This window comes from Vipera berus, assembly GCF_964194415.1.
Source record: "Vipera berus genome assembly, chromosome: 2".
Taxonomy (NCBI): Eukaryota; Metazoa; Chordata; class Lepidosauria; order Squamata; family Viperidae; genus Vipera; species Vipera berus.
Genome location: NC_138203.1, coordinates 32,242,878 through 32,258,395, shown reverse-complemented (window position 1 = coordinate 32,258,395; position 15,518 = coordinate 32,242,878). Strand labels below are relative to the sequence as shown.

The following is a 15,518-nucleotide window of genomic DNA, read 5'->3' as shown; positions in this document are numbered from 1 at the left end:
CAAATACAATCCTTTCTTTTTGTATTCAGAAACTAATTAAAATTTAATTTGCCCTTTTTTACAGATTGCCTGGTTTAGGCACCTTTGAGAATACTGTTATTACTAATGTAACAAAACCAGAAATAAATTGACACAAACCTTCAGGGGTTAATTATGGTTTATTAGACAAAGAATTACTAATATTTTAGAAAATTAAATTAGCAATCCAGCCCAACAGCTATATTCTTTAGCACACCATAGCTAATCAAGTGACTTTTAACTTTCTCTCTTTAATGTTGATCAATTCATGAGTTTTTAAATATGTGAACACTTCACACTGAGAAAGTATGCTATAAATTAGTAAGCTTGGAATAACCAGATTTCAAAAGATTTTACAATACAGTAAAGGTTTGATTTAACAGACCTGAGTGCAATAGACTTCAGATGCCATGGATAAAATTCCCATTATATACCTATGTCACTTTTATATATCATTTGCTTAATAAGGTTACACAAATGATGTGCTACAATGCAAAATGTGTGCAATTTATATCTTTGCATAATATCACCACAGATTATATACTCTGATTTAATGGACAATTAGAACTAACAGACATCCCTTCTCCCCAATTGGACTGTTAAATCAAGGTTTCACTGTATTTTTAACATCCATTTTTCCCCTACAGAAAGATTTTATAGCAATATTTAAATAATATTGCAGTAGCTTTCCTTTTCCACAAAGATATGCTATTCTGGACTCTTTCAAATTGGTTTTAAAATCTTTACTGCATATTATACATATTATAATTTGAATTTATTATTATTTGAAAATTGCAATAGAAGATAACACAATAAATGTTATAAAATCATTTATCCACAGTATTTTATTTTGAGCTGTCTCAACACAGGTTTAATCAGTAACCATTTCTTGATTTAAAGTAATATGTATTAAAAAGAAGTCATATGTGCCATTGTATGAAGTTAATATAGTATTCTGTAAAATATATTTAATTTTAAAAAATGTAAAGACATACTGAAAAGATTTCTTAAACCACATATTTTTGCTTGTTTGGAATACAGTGGCCTAATTATTTAAATACAAAAGGTATATGGGATGTTGCATATAAGCCTGAAGTTGTGATACTGTATATTCAATTGATACAATTGTGCAATATGTTTTTCCACAAATATCACTCCCAATTTACAAACTATGAAGTAATACAAAAAGATTGTTACTCCAGCTATCAGAAATGTATACTATATTGTAGATCTTGCACATGCTATATCAGGATATGGTTATTATAGAGCTACTACATCTGGACCGTAAAAAATCTGGAAGGTTATGGAAACAGTAAGTTTTCTGAATCTATCCTCTGGTTGTCTGGATCTTTACAGCTCCAACATGGTAGCCCTACTTGTTCCAATGTTTATGCATTAACATTTCATTGGCTGAAGCTCCAGTCAAAGATCAGAGTTATCAAACACAGTATGTATAGCACCACATAAAGAATTATTTTGGGGCATTTCTGAGGCAGGATTTAAGGTAACTGCATCAGATGGAGATGGTGGTGTGGCTAAAATATTAAGTACAGTAAAGCAATGCCACAATTAGAAAACAAACCTAGTATATGGGCTAAGATTTGCCAGGGCCTATGTTATCTAGTCTACATGCATCCCTGTTTACTATGTTTTCAACCTTGTTTATAAAATAAACAAGCTGTTATACTACATCTTGCTGTGAATTAACAACTGCTACCATCCTCAAAACGGAGGTCAATGCTAGGAGCTGTGATTCTGCAACATTAAGAGTTTTGTAAGCTGCAGAACTCTTGCAGAGGAAATTTCATTAAGATGATTAACAACCATAATTTGCTACATAATTTGCATTAACACCAAAGTTAATGCATTGGAATTAGAAAAATAAAAGTGAATTTTCCTTAGTTACCTCTCTCCCCACTGCCCACCTGTCTTCTGCTTGCTTCTACCTGGTTTCCCTTCCTTTTTATTCCTGCCTCATAACACACCAGAGACCCTGAAACTCAGAAGCTTCAGGGAGGCTGATGGTTAGAGACATAGAAGTGTAAATAAACTTTTAGCAATCTCATCTTTTTATATAATTATGAAGTGATCTTTCTAATGAAATCATGATTCACTTTTATTGTAATGTTTTCCTAATAAAATGGATTACAATGTGTTGGGATATTATTACTCAGCAAAAAATGTTTAAATCTAGAAAAGTGACACATATGGTTGACTTGAGTAATCAAATGTATGAGATTAAATTCTGAAAAGATAGCTTACAGATAATGCATATGTCCCATAGGCATCACCCTATATTATTTTCCCTTATACAATACTGGATGCCTGTGTAAAATAAATGTTTGCTTACGTGAAAGCTTACTCTCTTCTATTGGAACTTATTTTTTATTTAAATTTGCTGAACAATCAATGAATATACGAGTGATTTTTAATAAATATTGCTTGAAGAGAAGTATGCAGAATAATGTTTTTGGGGATTAGTACCGTTTCTTTTTTTAAAAAAATGTCCTGTATAATCTGAAGCTATCGTTTCTGCTATTGTCTTGTAAAAGCTATGACAGATTTTCTTTGATGCCAATTCAAAGAAGGAAACATGAGAATATTGTCCCAATTTTAATTTTTAAAATGTGCTATAAAACGGCTGAACTGTTCTAAACTTTAATATTCAACAATCATTTTGAGATTGCAAAAGCAAAATAAAAAAGCAATGAGAATGAAAATATGTAAAAAATATTTTTATATCAGGCCAATATTTATTTTCCTTTGACTGCTATTCTCAACTGATTTCCAAAGTGCCTTTTCAGAAAGCAGAACTTTAAAAGACTGAAGAGCTGGTTATGCATTTTTAATTAAGAGAGCCTTGTTGCAAATGATGTGCATGTTTAGACAGAAGTATTTGTACACTTGGATCTTAGTTACAGTAATTACAGGTAGTCCTTGACTAATGACTATTCATTTGCCGACTGTTCAAAGTTATGGCAGCACTGAACAAGGAGACTTACTATCACAATTGTGGCCAGGGCAGTATTCATGAGGTCACAATTGTGATTTAGGCACTTGACACTTGCATTTGCTATGGTTGCAGAGTCCCGTGGTCATGGAATTGCCATTGGTGACCTTCACTGCCAGCTTCTAACAAGCAGTCAACAGAGAAGCCAACAGGAGGTGGTAAATGGAGACCACGTGACATTGTGCTTAACTGCAGGATTTGCTTATTGATGGTAACTGGAACTGCTGCAACTGCTGTTGTAAAATGGTGTGGTCATGTGATATTGCACTTTATGTCTACATCACTTAGTGACAGAGTTGCCAATCCCAATTATCATAAACAAGGACTACCCTTGTTTAGTCCTGTATCTTTAATGACACTAAAAAGTACTCTAACTTGAAATGTTTGATTCTAGTCCAAACTTAGTAATTAATTTCTACAACATAGAAATGTTACAGTACCAAAGAAAAAATAAATTGCATTTTATACTAGCATAAATATTTCTTCTGCTCCAACTGGAATTTTATACTAAAACTTCAAACAAAATTATACTAGAGTTAACTCCAGCACAGCCACCAGCCCTGCTTAAGGATTGCTGATGAGTGAGGATTTCTCAGGCCATCTGTCCATAAGCAGTATCAGCCCACAATTAGGCTTATATCTTTTATTTTACATTTGAAACTAGGAAAGTTAATTTGTCAGATTTCCAGAATAGGTGACGTTTTTTGGACACCATTGAGGGACAACGTGCTTATTGACATACTTTATAATCAGATTGATCCATCTACGTAATTCCTTAGTAAATTTCAGTATTCAATATTTTAAATGTGAACAGTCCAGCCTCCTTTTCATGCTTTTATCGTGGGAGCAACAGATGTTTCTGAACAAGAGGTATTATGATAGCAATTCTGCAAAAGCAATTTGGCTTCAATTAAGCCCTCATGAACCACTGTTAGTGCTCAATGAATTAATACAAGTTGTAAAATGTGCATGTACAGAGTTAATCCATAAATGCCTCCTTGGAATACTTATAGCAATGGTTAAAAAGTGGCTATTCACAAAAATCCTGAGTTAAACAGTACAGTACATTCCTTTTCACTGGAGATTCAATTTTTAATTTTAGAAGATATGCTAGAAATAAGTTACTATTCAGAGTCTGATGTGTTATTTCATCCTGGCAACTTAAACTACAATGTATTATTTCTGTCTATCAAAAGATACATTAAATATCATTGTTAATAAGGCTTATCTGAAATTGAGGATCTGGATGACAGGCATTAGTTTTTCCATCATTTCTCTTCTACAGCCATCACTGCAGTACATTACATTCTCAGAAGATTTTTACATATTTTACTAATGCAAAAGGCTCATTTTTGAAAAATCAATCAATACACTTATCTTATAGATGCAACTAAAAAAGTCCCCAAAGCATTCATTAACATATGGTCAGAATTTAGGCACATGGTATCTGTTGTTAGATGAGCATGATGGCCATTTGTACTGGAAATGGACTTAAAAGCAACAGATAGTACTTGGAAAGGACCAGTATTGATCTTGGTAACAACCAATAGCAGAGGATGACTACACTTACTTTGAAAACAAATCTTTGTTCAGTATTAGATATACAAAAGTCTAAACTTTTCCCATAGCTATACATATCTACCTAGATTACTTAATCAAATAATGGAACTATCTGTAATGAAAAAGTAATTTAGCTTGTGTTCTCAGAGCTACCCTCATAAATTGTTATAGTTCCATGCCTCAGGTATGTACTCAGGTATGTTGCTTAAAGAAAATTTTATTAACTAGTTTCAACTGGAATCCTTGCTTCTTTATTAAGATACATTATTTCCATGTGCCACTTGCATACAACCTAGAATACTATGTTTTCTTTAATATTCATGACCTTTCTGAAAAGATACAATGGAGTAACTTAATAGTGTAGTGCTTGCCATTTTGACACTGGAACCTGATTGTGTTGTCTTACAATGTATGTACTGAAAACAACCTGACTTATTTCAAGTTATTCTTTAAAAAAATCCTTCATAATCATTCATCTTGGTGAAGACAAAATGGAAATAATTGTTTCCAGCATAATTGGAAAGCCAACAGGTTTGCTTTGTGGCATTCCTTCATATCCATGTGTCAGAATTCTCACTACTTCACATTTTTAATACTGTCTAGAATTCAGTGCCTTTCAACTTTCTATGGTGTTGGACTATCAGAACACTTATTGTACATGTCTTCATTCCTCCTATAAGAGTCCAAGTAACTACTTCAAATCTGTTAGTTTTGAGATAATAAAAAAATGGGAGAAAAGTGTGTTATAGGAGACAAATCAGGCTTTTTCCCTCTTCAATTTCCTCCTGGACTTTGTCGCTGGAGGTGGCAATTTCGGCTTGGGCAGAGAAGACTGCGCAGATGAACGTCAGGACTGTGCCACCAATAGCAGTGTAGAAAGCCCAGCCTAAAGAACAGTCACCAAGTTTATAAGCTGAAGCATAAGGTCCACAATAGCTTATTGCCTTCTGACAACCCCAACCAGCAGGATATAAGATCAAGCCTAGGATAAGGAATAGTCCTATTTAAAAGAAAGAAAGAAAGAATAGTTAGACAAAAGTGCAGTAAAGTTAGGCACAAAACTAATTTTCATAGGAAGAAATGTACATTCTGATACAAGCTGAAATTTATGATGGCTGCTGCTGAATGGTATGGTTGGCTGCAATCTATAAACTGGTGGGCCATATTTTTGTCTACACTGTAATTGCTGAATTCATAGTGATGAATATGATGGAGCATTTTAGCCAGGGGAATGATGTTGTTACAATGAAGGCTGAATTCAGAAGTTAGAATTTAGGAAAGAACGCTCATTCAGATATAGAAAGCTCAGTCAGTTTTGAATACCTGTATTTTTGTTGACATCTAATGGTCATCTGGATTTTTGCTGCCTGAAAGAAATAGTCTGGGAGAAATGGTCTGTTGAGTAAGCCCCTCTTCATTTTTTTCTATAGGAAATTAATAGTGCTATGCATGCATCAAAGAAATTTCATCAATGCACATCATGCATGTGCAGGCCCTGCCTGCTATGTGTTAAAGCAGCCCAACTTTTTTTAGTCCTGTGTGACTCAGGAAAAAAGATGCTGCTGCTTTAAGGATCTTTAATGGGTGGACTCCTTTACAAAGTGGCATTTTTAAATCTGTGACCTGAAGCAATTCTTCCAGGCCATTCTATCCACAATTCTACAAAGTAATCCAAAATCCAGTGTGGATTTTAATACTGTGCCAAACAACAATATTAAATGTACAATTGCTTTTTAAAAGTCTGACATTTTCATCAGGTTCAAATCTACCAAGAACTTCAACCAAGAACCAATTTCTCATTTAAAACAAAAGTTCTTATGTTCTTCCAATTATTGGGATATAGTACCGCCACCTAGGAGAATAAGGCCAAACATTTTAAACCCATGGATTACATGTAACCTCTTGTGTTATTGCTTACTGGAATCCATATATGATTCTTATCTTGACTATAGGACTTTCTCTATGGAATTTGGGAGTTGGATAGCATTTCCTGTCAGAATGTCTGAGCCAGTGGACATATAAAATATTGCTTAAGGTCAGGCAGACAGGGATAAATTGAGCTTTCATCCTACTGAGCCCACCAACTCTGGCAGACTAAACACCCCAAATCCCTTCTTGATATCATCACAAGTTCTTTTGTCAACGAGACCTGCGGCATAATTCTTTTATTGGAGGTTCTACTGTTTCTACAGCGACAACTGAAAGGCAGTTTGAAAATTACTGTATTTTGTCCAAAGTGTCCAAATTAAATTTTAGACATTTCCTTTAAAAATAAATGTAGTTTATTTGAGCAAACATAGTTTCATATATTGCAAAAAAGCATAATGAATTCCATAGTAGAGATCTTGACTTTATACCGATTTGTATTGTTATGGCTTCCATGAAAGGATTGGTTGCTGGAACTGAATTTTGTTGCTCCCCCTGCCATTTTTCTGTACAGGACCAACCATTATTCACCCTACATTGGTTCTGGCCTGTTTCTGAGTTGCTTGTGGTGAGGGGCAGCATTGGATCTCTGCAATATAGGATTTATTGTAGAAATAGCAGTCATTTATGACCACCCTGCTCATGATCCAGAAGAAATCAAGATTTGTTTTTAAAGGGAAATAAGATATGCATGAAATTCTTAACCGGTAGAGCAGGGTCCCCAACCTTTCCAGCTCCATGGACTGGTTGTAGCGGTGGTGAAGGGGGATGGTTTCACACAAGTACTTGCTGCTTATACAAGTGAAGCTTTGTGTGCTTGCCTGCCGCTTGTGCAGCTCGGTACCCAACGCTTCACAAACCACTACAGGTCCATGGACTAGGGGTTCGGGACCCCTGTTGTAGAGGGTTTGGCAAATGTGCCTAGTGCACTAACAATAGCATTTAGACTTACATACCACTTTACAGCCCTCTCTAAGCAGTTTACAGTGTCAGTATATTGTCCCCAACAATCTAGGTCCTCAATTTTACCAACCTCCAAAGGATGGAAGGCTGAGTCAATCTTGAGGCATTCAGAATCAAACTGGAGTGAGCAGTGAGTTAGCCTGCAGCACTGCATTCTAACCACTGTGCCACCATGGTTCTTCAGCTATTAGGCAAGATAAATGTACTTCCCAAATGCAGCTTCCAACTTCAGTGCAATCTTACATTTATTTAATTATTTAAAAATGAACAGTATGGTTAAGAGTTATGGGAGAAGGACTCCAGTTTTCAGAACTGCTCTCTTTTGCTCTCAGTAGAGGCACTGAATTTTCTTCTCTACTTCAGTAGAGACTGAAATACAGAACATGTGAGCACAAGCATGTCACTCCCTCTGTCTGTAGAAACTGTGTGCAAGTACACCCAGATTTCACCTTTTTCCATCATGGGGACATAACCTACAAGGTTTAAAAAAATGTCCTTATTAGCATTGATAATTCCTTCCTTAGTAGATTCAGGAAGCTAGGAAACTTTAAACAGTGAAAGCTGAAAAAAATGTCCTTGCAATGGAAAAATGAATACAATGAATTGCACTCCAAAGACTATGAATTGCATACTTTTTGCTGAAATTGAGCATAGCTACCTGAAAAAGCTGCACGGACATTTTTTATATTTAGGGTGGAAATATTTTTTACCAATGATTATTAAATCTATTAAAATGCCAAGGAGCAACCTTTTGGCAACCTATGAATACAGCACAATAGTTCTTACAAAATGTTTATTCTGAATTGATCACTTGCTCATACTGGAAATTGGTCTTCCTGCAAAACAACTTAAGCATTTTTCTTTCTAGATTGGTAGCTGAAGGCAAGGGTAGTGCAGATGTGATGGCCATGAATCCTCCAACCTTGTGCAAGTCCAGACTACTGTCTCTGACAATACTTTGGTTCTCTATGCATTCTTATTCCATATCCAGATAATCTGGAACTATTTTGTAACAACTGAAATCTGTATTGTTAAATGATTGGTTATCCAATACCTCCTCTTAACATCATGCAGGGATCACTGAACAGCTCCCAAAGGGGTGTCTACAGTAAATATTTATGTATTTATTCATTCATTTAGAGAAAGGAGCTTCGTGTAGAGAAGGATGATAGAGGTCCTTCTTTCCACTCCATTCAATGAATAATTTCATTTTTCAATGTAACAATTTCGGGAATTGTTATGGGAAATGTACTTCTGTTGATTCAAATGAACAACCCTCTCTGCCTTTAACCAGATGATATTCAGGTTCTTTTCATTTCCATGTTGCATTTTGGCACTCTATTGTTCTAAATTAAAATGTACTTGACATATATAAAGCTAATTTGCTTTCCCTGCAGACTAAACTCATATCTTGCTGAGACTGTTATATTTGGTTTCAGCTATGATTAATTCAGTATTTTATCTCTATGGTACAAGTTTAGTGATTTACATTTATTGAACTATCTAATAAATATTATTGAAGAACAAAGGCTATTTTGTGCCATATAGTATGGGATTTGCATATATCCATCAGAGATGTATCTCCAGACAACCAAAATCTGTAATTCACAGAACTAATTAAAGACAAAATGTAAAATTTCTTTTGTCTCTTCATTTATATCCAGGACTTGTTATTGTATCTCTGAAAAATTTGGTATTATAAATTGTTCAATATTTCAAAAATTGTACTCTCCCACATTCAGGAAGTGTAGTAAATGATTCAGTGCCCTCCAAAAAGTCATCCTTAATGACTGGAAAAGAAACACTATTTATTATTCTAAAAACAATGAACATAATTCATGAAATTCTCTTAAGTTGTTAAACACAAGAAAACCTGAAGAATGAAATTCTACAATAAGGATATACAGGTGTATAAACTTTCTAACAACAACTAATCAGGAAAAGAAATGGAAGGCCTGGTATTTTTAAATGTAAGTGAATTAGGTGGTGAGGCCAAGGATTATGCCCATCATGGTTATGAAATAATTTCACTTATTCCTAAATGGAGTTCTAGGAATGTAACAAGAATTAAGAACTATACTGGACAGGATTAAAAATTCAAATGCATAGGATTCTATGCCCATAGTAACCTTTTGGACCATTTTCAGGAAAGTAACTAAGGTAACTTATTTGGTTTACTGTCCAAATACTGAGGTCCCATTACATCTGCCTAAGAGCAACTGAATGTAAGAAACAACTAAATGTTAAACAAAAAAGGAAGCTTCATTAAGCAGGTTTAGCAGTAACAGCTATTCCCACACAGTGCTGTTCTAAAAACGGCCATGCACTATGTTTGAGCAATGCCAGAACAGCAGCTTCACCCCAATGTAAAACAGATTCCCTGGCCTGATATGGAAACAGCTTCTTCAAAGCATAGTTACCCAGCTGTTTGTTTGGCTAAGCAGAAGCATACGCTTTAGTTTTGACAGTTGTTTGTATGGCTGTTGCTCTGCAATATTAAACAGTGAAGTACTGCAAGGCAAACTTAGTTCTATTTCAAAGATGTACCTCTCCCAATTTTTGTCAAAATTCATTGAGTGTTGACTTACTAAAAGGAGCTAAATATGATCAAAGGGGAATCAATGCTACATCTGTCAAAGGCATATGTGATGCTGTTTAATTTAGAGTAAAAAACATGTACAAGTAGCTCCCACGAAGTGACCTTAAAAGTCACAAGACCCTTCTTATATCAGACATTACTCTTCCAGGTAGAAAGCTGCTAGCTCTAACAATCACAATACGCCACGAAGCTTTCCTATCTTTCTCCCCTTGACTCTGTTTTGAGAAGATGGAAGAAACCATGGAAAAATATTGCAAAGGTAGGGACATCTAGGTAACCCACAACATCTGTATAGAAAGAACCTGGTCAGAAAATATTTTTGTAATGTTAAGCCTATTTAAATATAAACCTCATGTTTCTGTCCAAAAATGTACAGGTGTTATCTGATGTGTTAAAAATCACACTGGATAGCTAATATAATGCACGTTTAATGTAGGGAGATTATCAAAAAGTGTTTTTGGGAAGTGCTAGGAAAGACACTGGATCTTCAACATCTAAAATTTTATTATTTCCACACTCAGAAAAAGGGGAAAATTCCATAAGCTCTGGTATTGGTGTTAATTATTTCTTTCCTAGTGGAACTAATAGAATCATAGTGCATTTCCTATCTTCTTGGAGATACATTGCGTTAAATTCATCAAGGGTTCCTCTTAGAGAAGCGAGTATACATTTGCAATCTAATGATTAAATTAAAAAAAATACCACTTCATGTGCTTGCCAGGACAAATTCTCAAGCCAAACAGGATTGATAACTCATAAAATTCATTGGTAAAAAACAGCTGGTTATCTTCATCAATTTCAAGGCAAAATGACAACCTGGACTGAAATCCAGCTTACTAACGCATCCAATTAAACTTTGCCTTGTTCAATTTTTGGTTAACCTATGTTCTACATAAGACTGTACACCAATCTAGTTGTCCTCAGAAAATTAACATAGAGGGTACCATATGAGAGAAAGGGGCTTTAATATTTATGGCACAAATCAAGAAAGAACTTATTGCATGTTTATTAAAGAATAATTAATATACTGTCTATTTCTAAATATTAGCTTTTCTTCGAAGAGATTGGAGGCTAATCTTGGGACAGCTGTATACAATATTCTGAAAAATTGGAAATTTAGATATTGACAGCTGCTGGTTTGACTTTGATTACTGTTTTAGAAATCAAGGAAAAGTTAATTGGTTCTGTCTAAATGGCAGCACTTAACTGACTACATCTGTATCCAGTAGCCAAACAAAGTTTAGACCTGGTAGGTTAGGAAGTGGCAAACAACTTCCATACTGATGCCATCCAAACTGCACATGTGTATAATCTATAATCTATAAATTTAAAGAAGTCTTCAACAATTTGCTACTGTCAGACTTGAGACAAAATCCATAAATTAATTGATCAACTCTTTGGAATTTTTAACCCAAGAAGTACCTCAACTTGTCCCTGAGTCAGAATAATAAATATTTTCCCTCATCTTATGCCATCTTATGAATGGAGCTTTTTCAGCTGTATGTTTTTCTCTTCAGGGGTTAAATAAAATAACAGTGAAGTGGCTTATTTGGTTTTTGCATACTGTGAAAATTCAGCCCCACGGGTTTGTAAACTAATGATTTTTATTACATTGAACAAGACAGCCCAATGGAGGTTTATTCGTTAAACCAAAGTTTAACAACATGGCTTTTATACTTTGTGAAGATCTTGTCTTGAATCTTAAAAGACAAGATTTAAGATTCAATTGCATAGGAAACAAGGCTGTTACTAAATTTATATGTGGCTTATTGAATTATGTGTCTTCCAAACACTGCCCTTTCTGGAAATGTTCAGAAACTCTGATATTCTCTGTAAATACACATTTACAGGGAGGAAAAAAGATGAAGAATCTGAAAGTGAAAGCCACAAGGATGATTGGCAGCAGTGGGACTTTCCACACTATTTCCTAATTCATTTGCTTTACAGCAGTTACCCTGAATTGCTGAGTGTAATGTTTCCTTTGTTCCCCACAAAAACCCACACATAGTGAATCACAAGACAGATTGTCAGTTGTCTACCCTGTTGTTCCTTATTTTTAAGTACTATATCAGGGTTTGCCAGTTATTACAGCTCAAATACAATTAATAAGAAAACCAGTTTGCATTTTGAATATCAATACATATTGATATTGCCACTTCATTAGAAGACTAATACGAATTATTTCTCTTCTCGTGTCTGTTCTGGCAGCCAATTGGAAATTTGGATTTACTAGCGTATGCTAATTCTGAGTTTGTTTTGTTGCTTGCTTGCTTGATTTGTATGGCTGTCCATCCAGCAGGAACCTCTGAGCAACTAACGAGAGCTGAAAAGATCAAATACAAAGAAAAATGCTAAAACAATAAAATATATTGTACAGGTGGGGCAATCTCACAACTTGAATAGTTGTGAGCAACAGGCTCACATATCATCCTGGGCTGGGACCTGCAAGGAGAAGAGGCAAATCTTCAAGGCCTTAATGGTCAGCAGGGTAGAAGCCAACCCAAATTTAGGAGGTGGTTGCTTGGTAGGTCATTTTGTACCTCTAATGTTTCATCTTGAAAGTATCTGCTATCTTAGTGACTACTATATCCACAAGACAGTTTAAGTCCTGGCTCGCTTATTCCAAAAATGAAGTCACATTCCAAACAGACAGCTTAAATGGTAGACCAATTTTCCTGCAAGTTTTCATTTCAGAAGATCTCTTGGATGAAAACTGTCCTGGGTAGCAGTGGAACTCTCTCCAAAAATGCCACAAGGATCAGTCCATCCCAACTTGCGTGATTCAATTACAGAATATAAGCTAAGCCACAACCCGCTGCTCAAATTTCAGACAGAAAAGAACGCACCCATGTGGAAAATATTAACACAAGCCTAATCCATGTTACACTGATGAAATAAAAGGACGGGAGGGTGACTTTTATTATCAGTAAAAGCATGAGAATGGAGGTATATAGAATTGGTTTTCTTCCCAAATGTTTTAGGTCACCTCCAAAAGAAAATGTTGCTGATAAATGGTATTTTTCATTGCAGAAGAGGAAAATTATTAAATGCGTGGCATACTATTTACATTAACTGGATTTAATTAATGTCATCATTCTAGTCCAATTAAAATTATGTTAGACTTAGTTTTACCCATCCCTGCCTACATTTTAGAATACTGACCCCCACATCCACTGAAAAACCTGTATGGCCACTGAGGTTGGGATAGTCACATAACTCCCTGCATTAAGATATGGTTTTAATGAATGTATGTATATCCAATCAGAAAATTCACATGTAGAACAGCCTGGAATCTCTGAATTCCAAAAGGTTATTAGCTTAAGATGCCTTAAAATCTTCAGATACCTAAGATCAACCCTGCTTAAATGTGGCAGTGGGGAGAGATGCTCTTGGGAGGGATGAACTGAAAAATAGTAGGAATATATGTCCAGAGTGTAAAGTCCCACCAGGGTTATCCAAGGCATGAATGTCATTCCAGTTGCCCAACTAAAACAAAAAAGCATCTATATTAGACAACAGTGCTATATGATGATGCCGGAGGATGATCACTTTAGTGACAAGAACAAAAACCTAATTTCATAGTGTGTAGGAGAAAACAATGGAAAAAACCAGTCCTGAATTTTACCAAGGAAGCCTCATGGATAGACAATAAATAAACCATGGAGTCCTTGGTGCTGAAGTTCTTTGTTTGCTTGCAGACATTTTATTATCCAACTAGATAATATCATGAGTGTCGGGGTTTTTTCCTGTTTACATACAGCAGCTTGTCCTGCCAGTTTTGATGGGGGTGTGATTTTCTCCTGATTCTTATCTAGGAGATTCAGTTTCCCAATTGAAACTGTGTTTGGGACTGTTCAAGTGTTGCGAAATTAAGGAATTATGTGTTGTTGTGCCCAATGATGCAACCTTATGGGAAGCACTAAAGTTGGGGAAGACTACCTTAAGGGGATATTGACAGTATCAGAGGAAGAAAAAGAAGCAGGGCTAAGAGAGGAAGAATATACAAACCCCATTTTTATTTGTAAAACTATTAAGCCACAAGGGGGGAGGGCATGATTTGTTTAACTTAGCAAGTTCAGAGAATCACAGAATTGAAAGGAACCTTGGACATCTTCTAGTCCAGAGATCCCCAACCCCCGGTCTGTGGACCGGTACCGGACCGTGGCATGCCAGCAATCGGGCCGCACAAACAAGCAAAGCCCCATCTGTGGAATGCAGGCAGCACACAAAACCACGCCCCCTCCAGTCCGCGGAAAACCTCTCTCCACCAGTCCCTGGTGCCCAAAAGGTTCTAGTTGTGTTCTAGTCCAAGCCCTGCCTAAGGCAGGTGTTCAAAGGCAGGAGTTGTGTGAAGCCAACCAATTATGATTTATTTAATGAACTATGTTCAAGCAACCCTTGGCTTAGCATTCACACCTGCGAATGTGGTTAGGTTCCTTCCAATAATCAAGAATTCATGACTGCATGATTGGGAACCTTAGAGCACATAGCCCAAAGAAGCAAATATGATACTGATAGCACAATTATTTTGGGATTTACTGCCAAAGCATGTGGCACAGCAGGGATGCTTCTACTTCCCTGTGATGGTTAAGAGATTCACTTTGTTCTTGTTTATTCTAATGGCTGCTCATGTTTATTGCACTGCATTCCTATTAGGTTGATTTATTTTATTTACACCTCTGCAAATTGCTCTGAAATCCAACTAAATGAAGTACTTGAGAAATCTTTTGAATAAATAAGACATTCCTGGGCCTGAAAAGATCTTCCCACTGTTTTTGAAAGCCCCAACAATGTTACCTGATGATGTAGTGTAGATGTTGGCTGTGACTGCAAGCTATTAGTACAGATAATCCTTGATTTAACAACCATTTGTCTAGTGACTATTCAAAGTTACAATGGGACTAAAAAAGTGACTCATGACCAGTTTTCATGTTTACGACCATTGCAATATCCCCATGGTCATGTGATCAAAATTTGGGTGCTTGGCAACTGGCATGTATTTATGACAATTGCACTATCCTGGGGTCATGTGATCACTATTTGTAAACTTCCCAGATGCTGACACGCAAAGTCAGTAGGGACAGTTGGATTCGCTTAACATCATGATATACTTAACAACTGCAGTGATTTGCTTAACAACTGTGGCAAAAAAATCCTAAAATGGGACACAACTCATGTAACAACTGTCTTTCTTAGCAACAGAAATTCTCAATTCTTCTCGTAAGTCAAGGACTGTGTGTCTTGCCTTTCTGGTTGTTTTGCTGGTTAGTGTATTCTCCTTAAATTGCAAACAACCTTTCACTTTCCCTGCTCTCATTTAGTCCTACTTATATGTATAAAGAGTTGCCTGATACTGGAGAGTTAATGCCTCAAGTATTTGTTTAATTTGGGTATTACAATATTTCAATTCAGCTCTATTATTTATGAAACATTTCTCTACTA

General features: G+C 35.7%; 1 protein-coding gene across 1 annotated transcript in view; it reads right to left on the bottom strand.

Annotated features, from left to right (window-relative positions):
- Positions 1–5,320: 5,320 nt before the first annotated feature.
- The window catches only part of LHFPL2 (LHFPL tetraspan subfamily member 2), a 92,501-nt gene continuing 82,303 nt past the window's right edge, over positions 5,321–15,518 (bottom strand). The window contains exon 4 of the mRNA XM_081318395.1: positions 5,321–5,588. Coding sequence (XP_081174521.1) covers positions 5,332–5,588 — 257 coding nt within the window. The 3' untranslated portion in view covers positions 5,321–5,331. The remainder of the gene's footprint in view (positions 5,589–15,518) is intronic.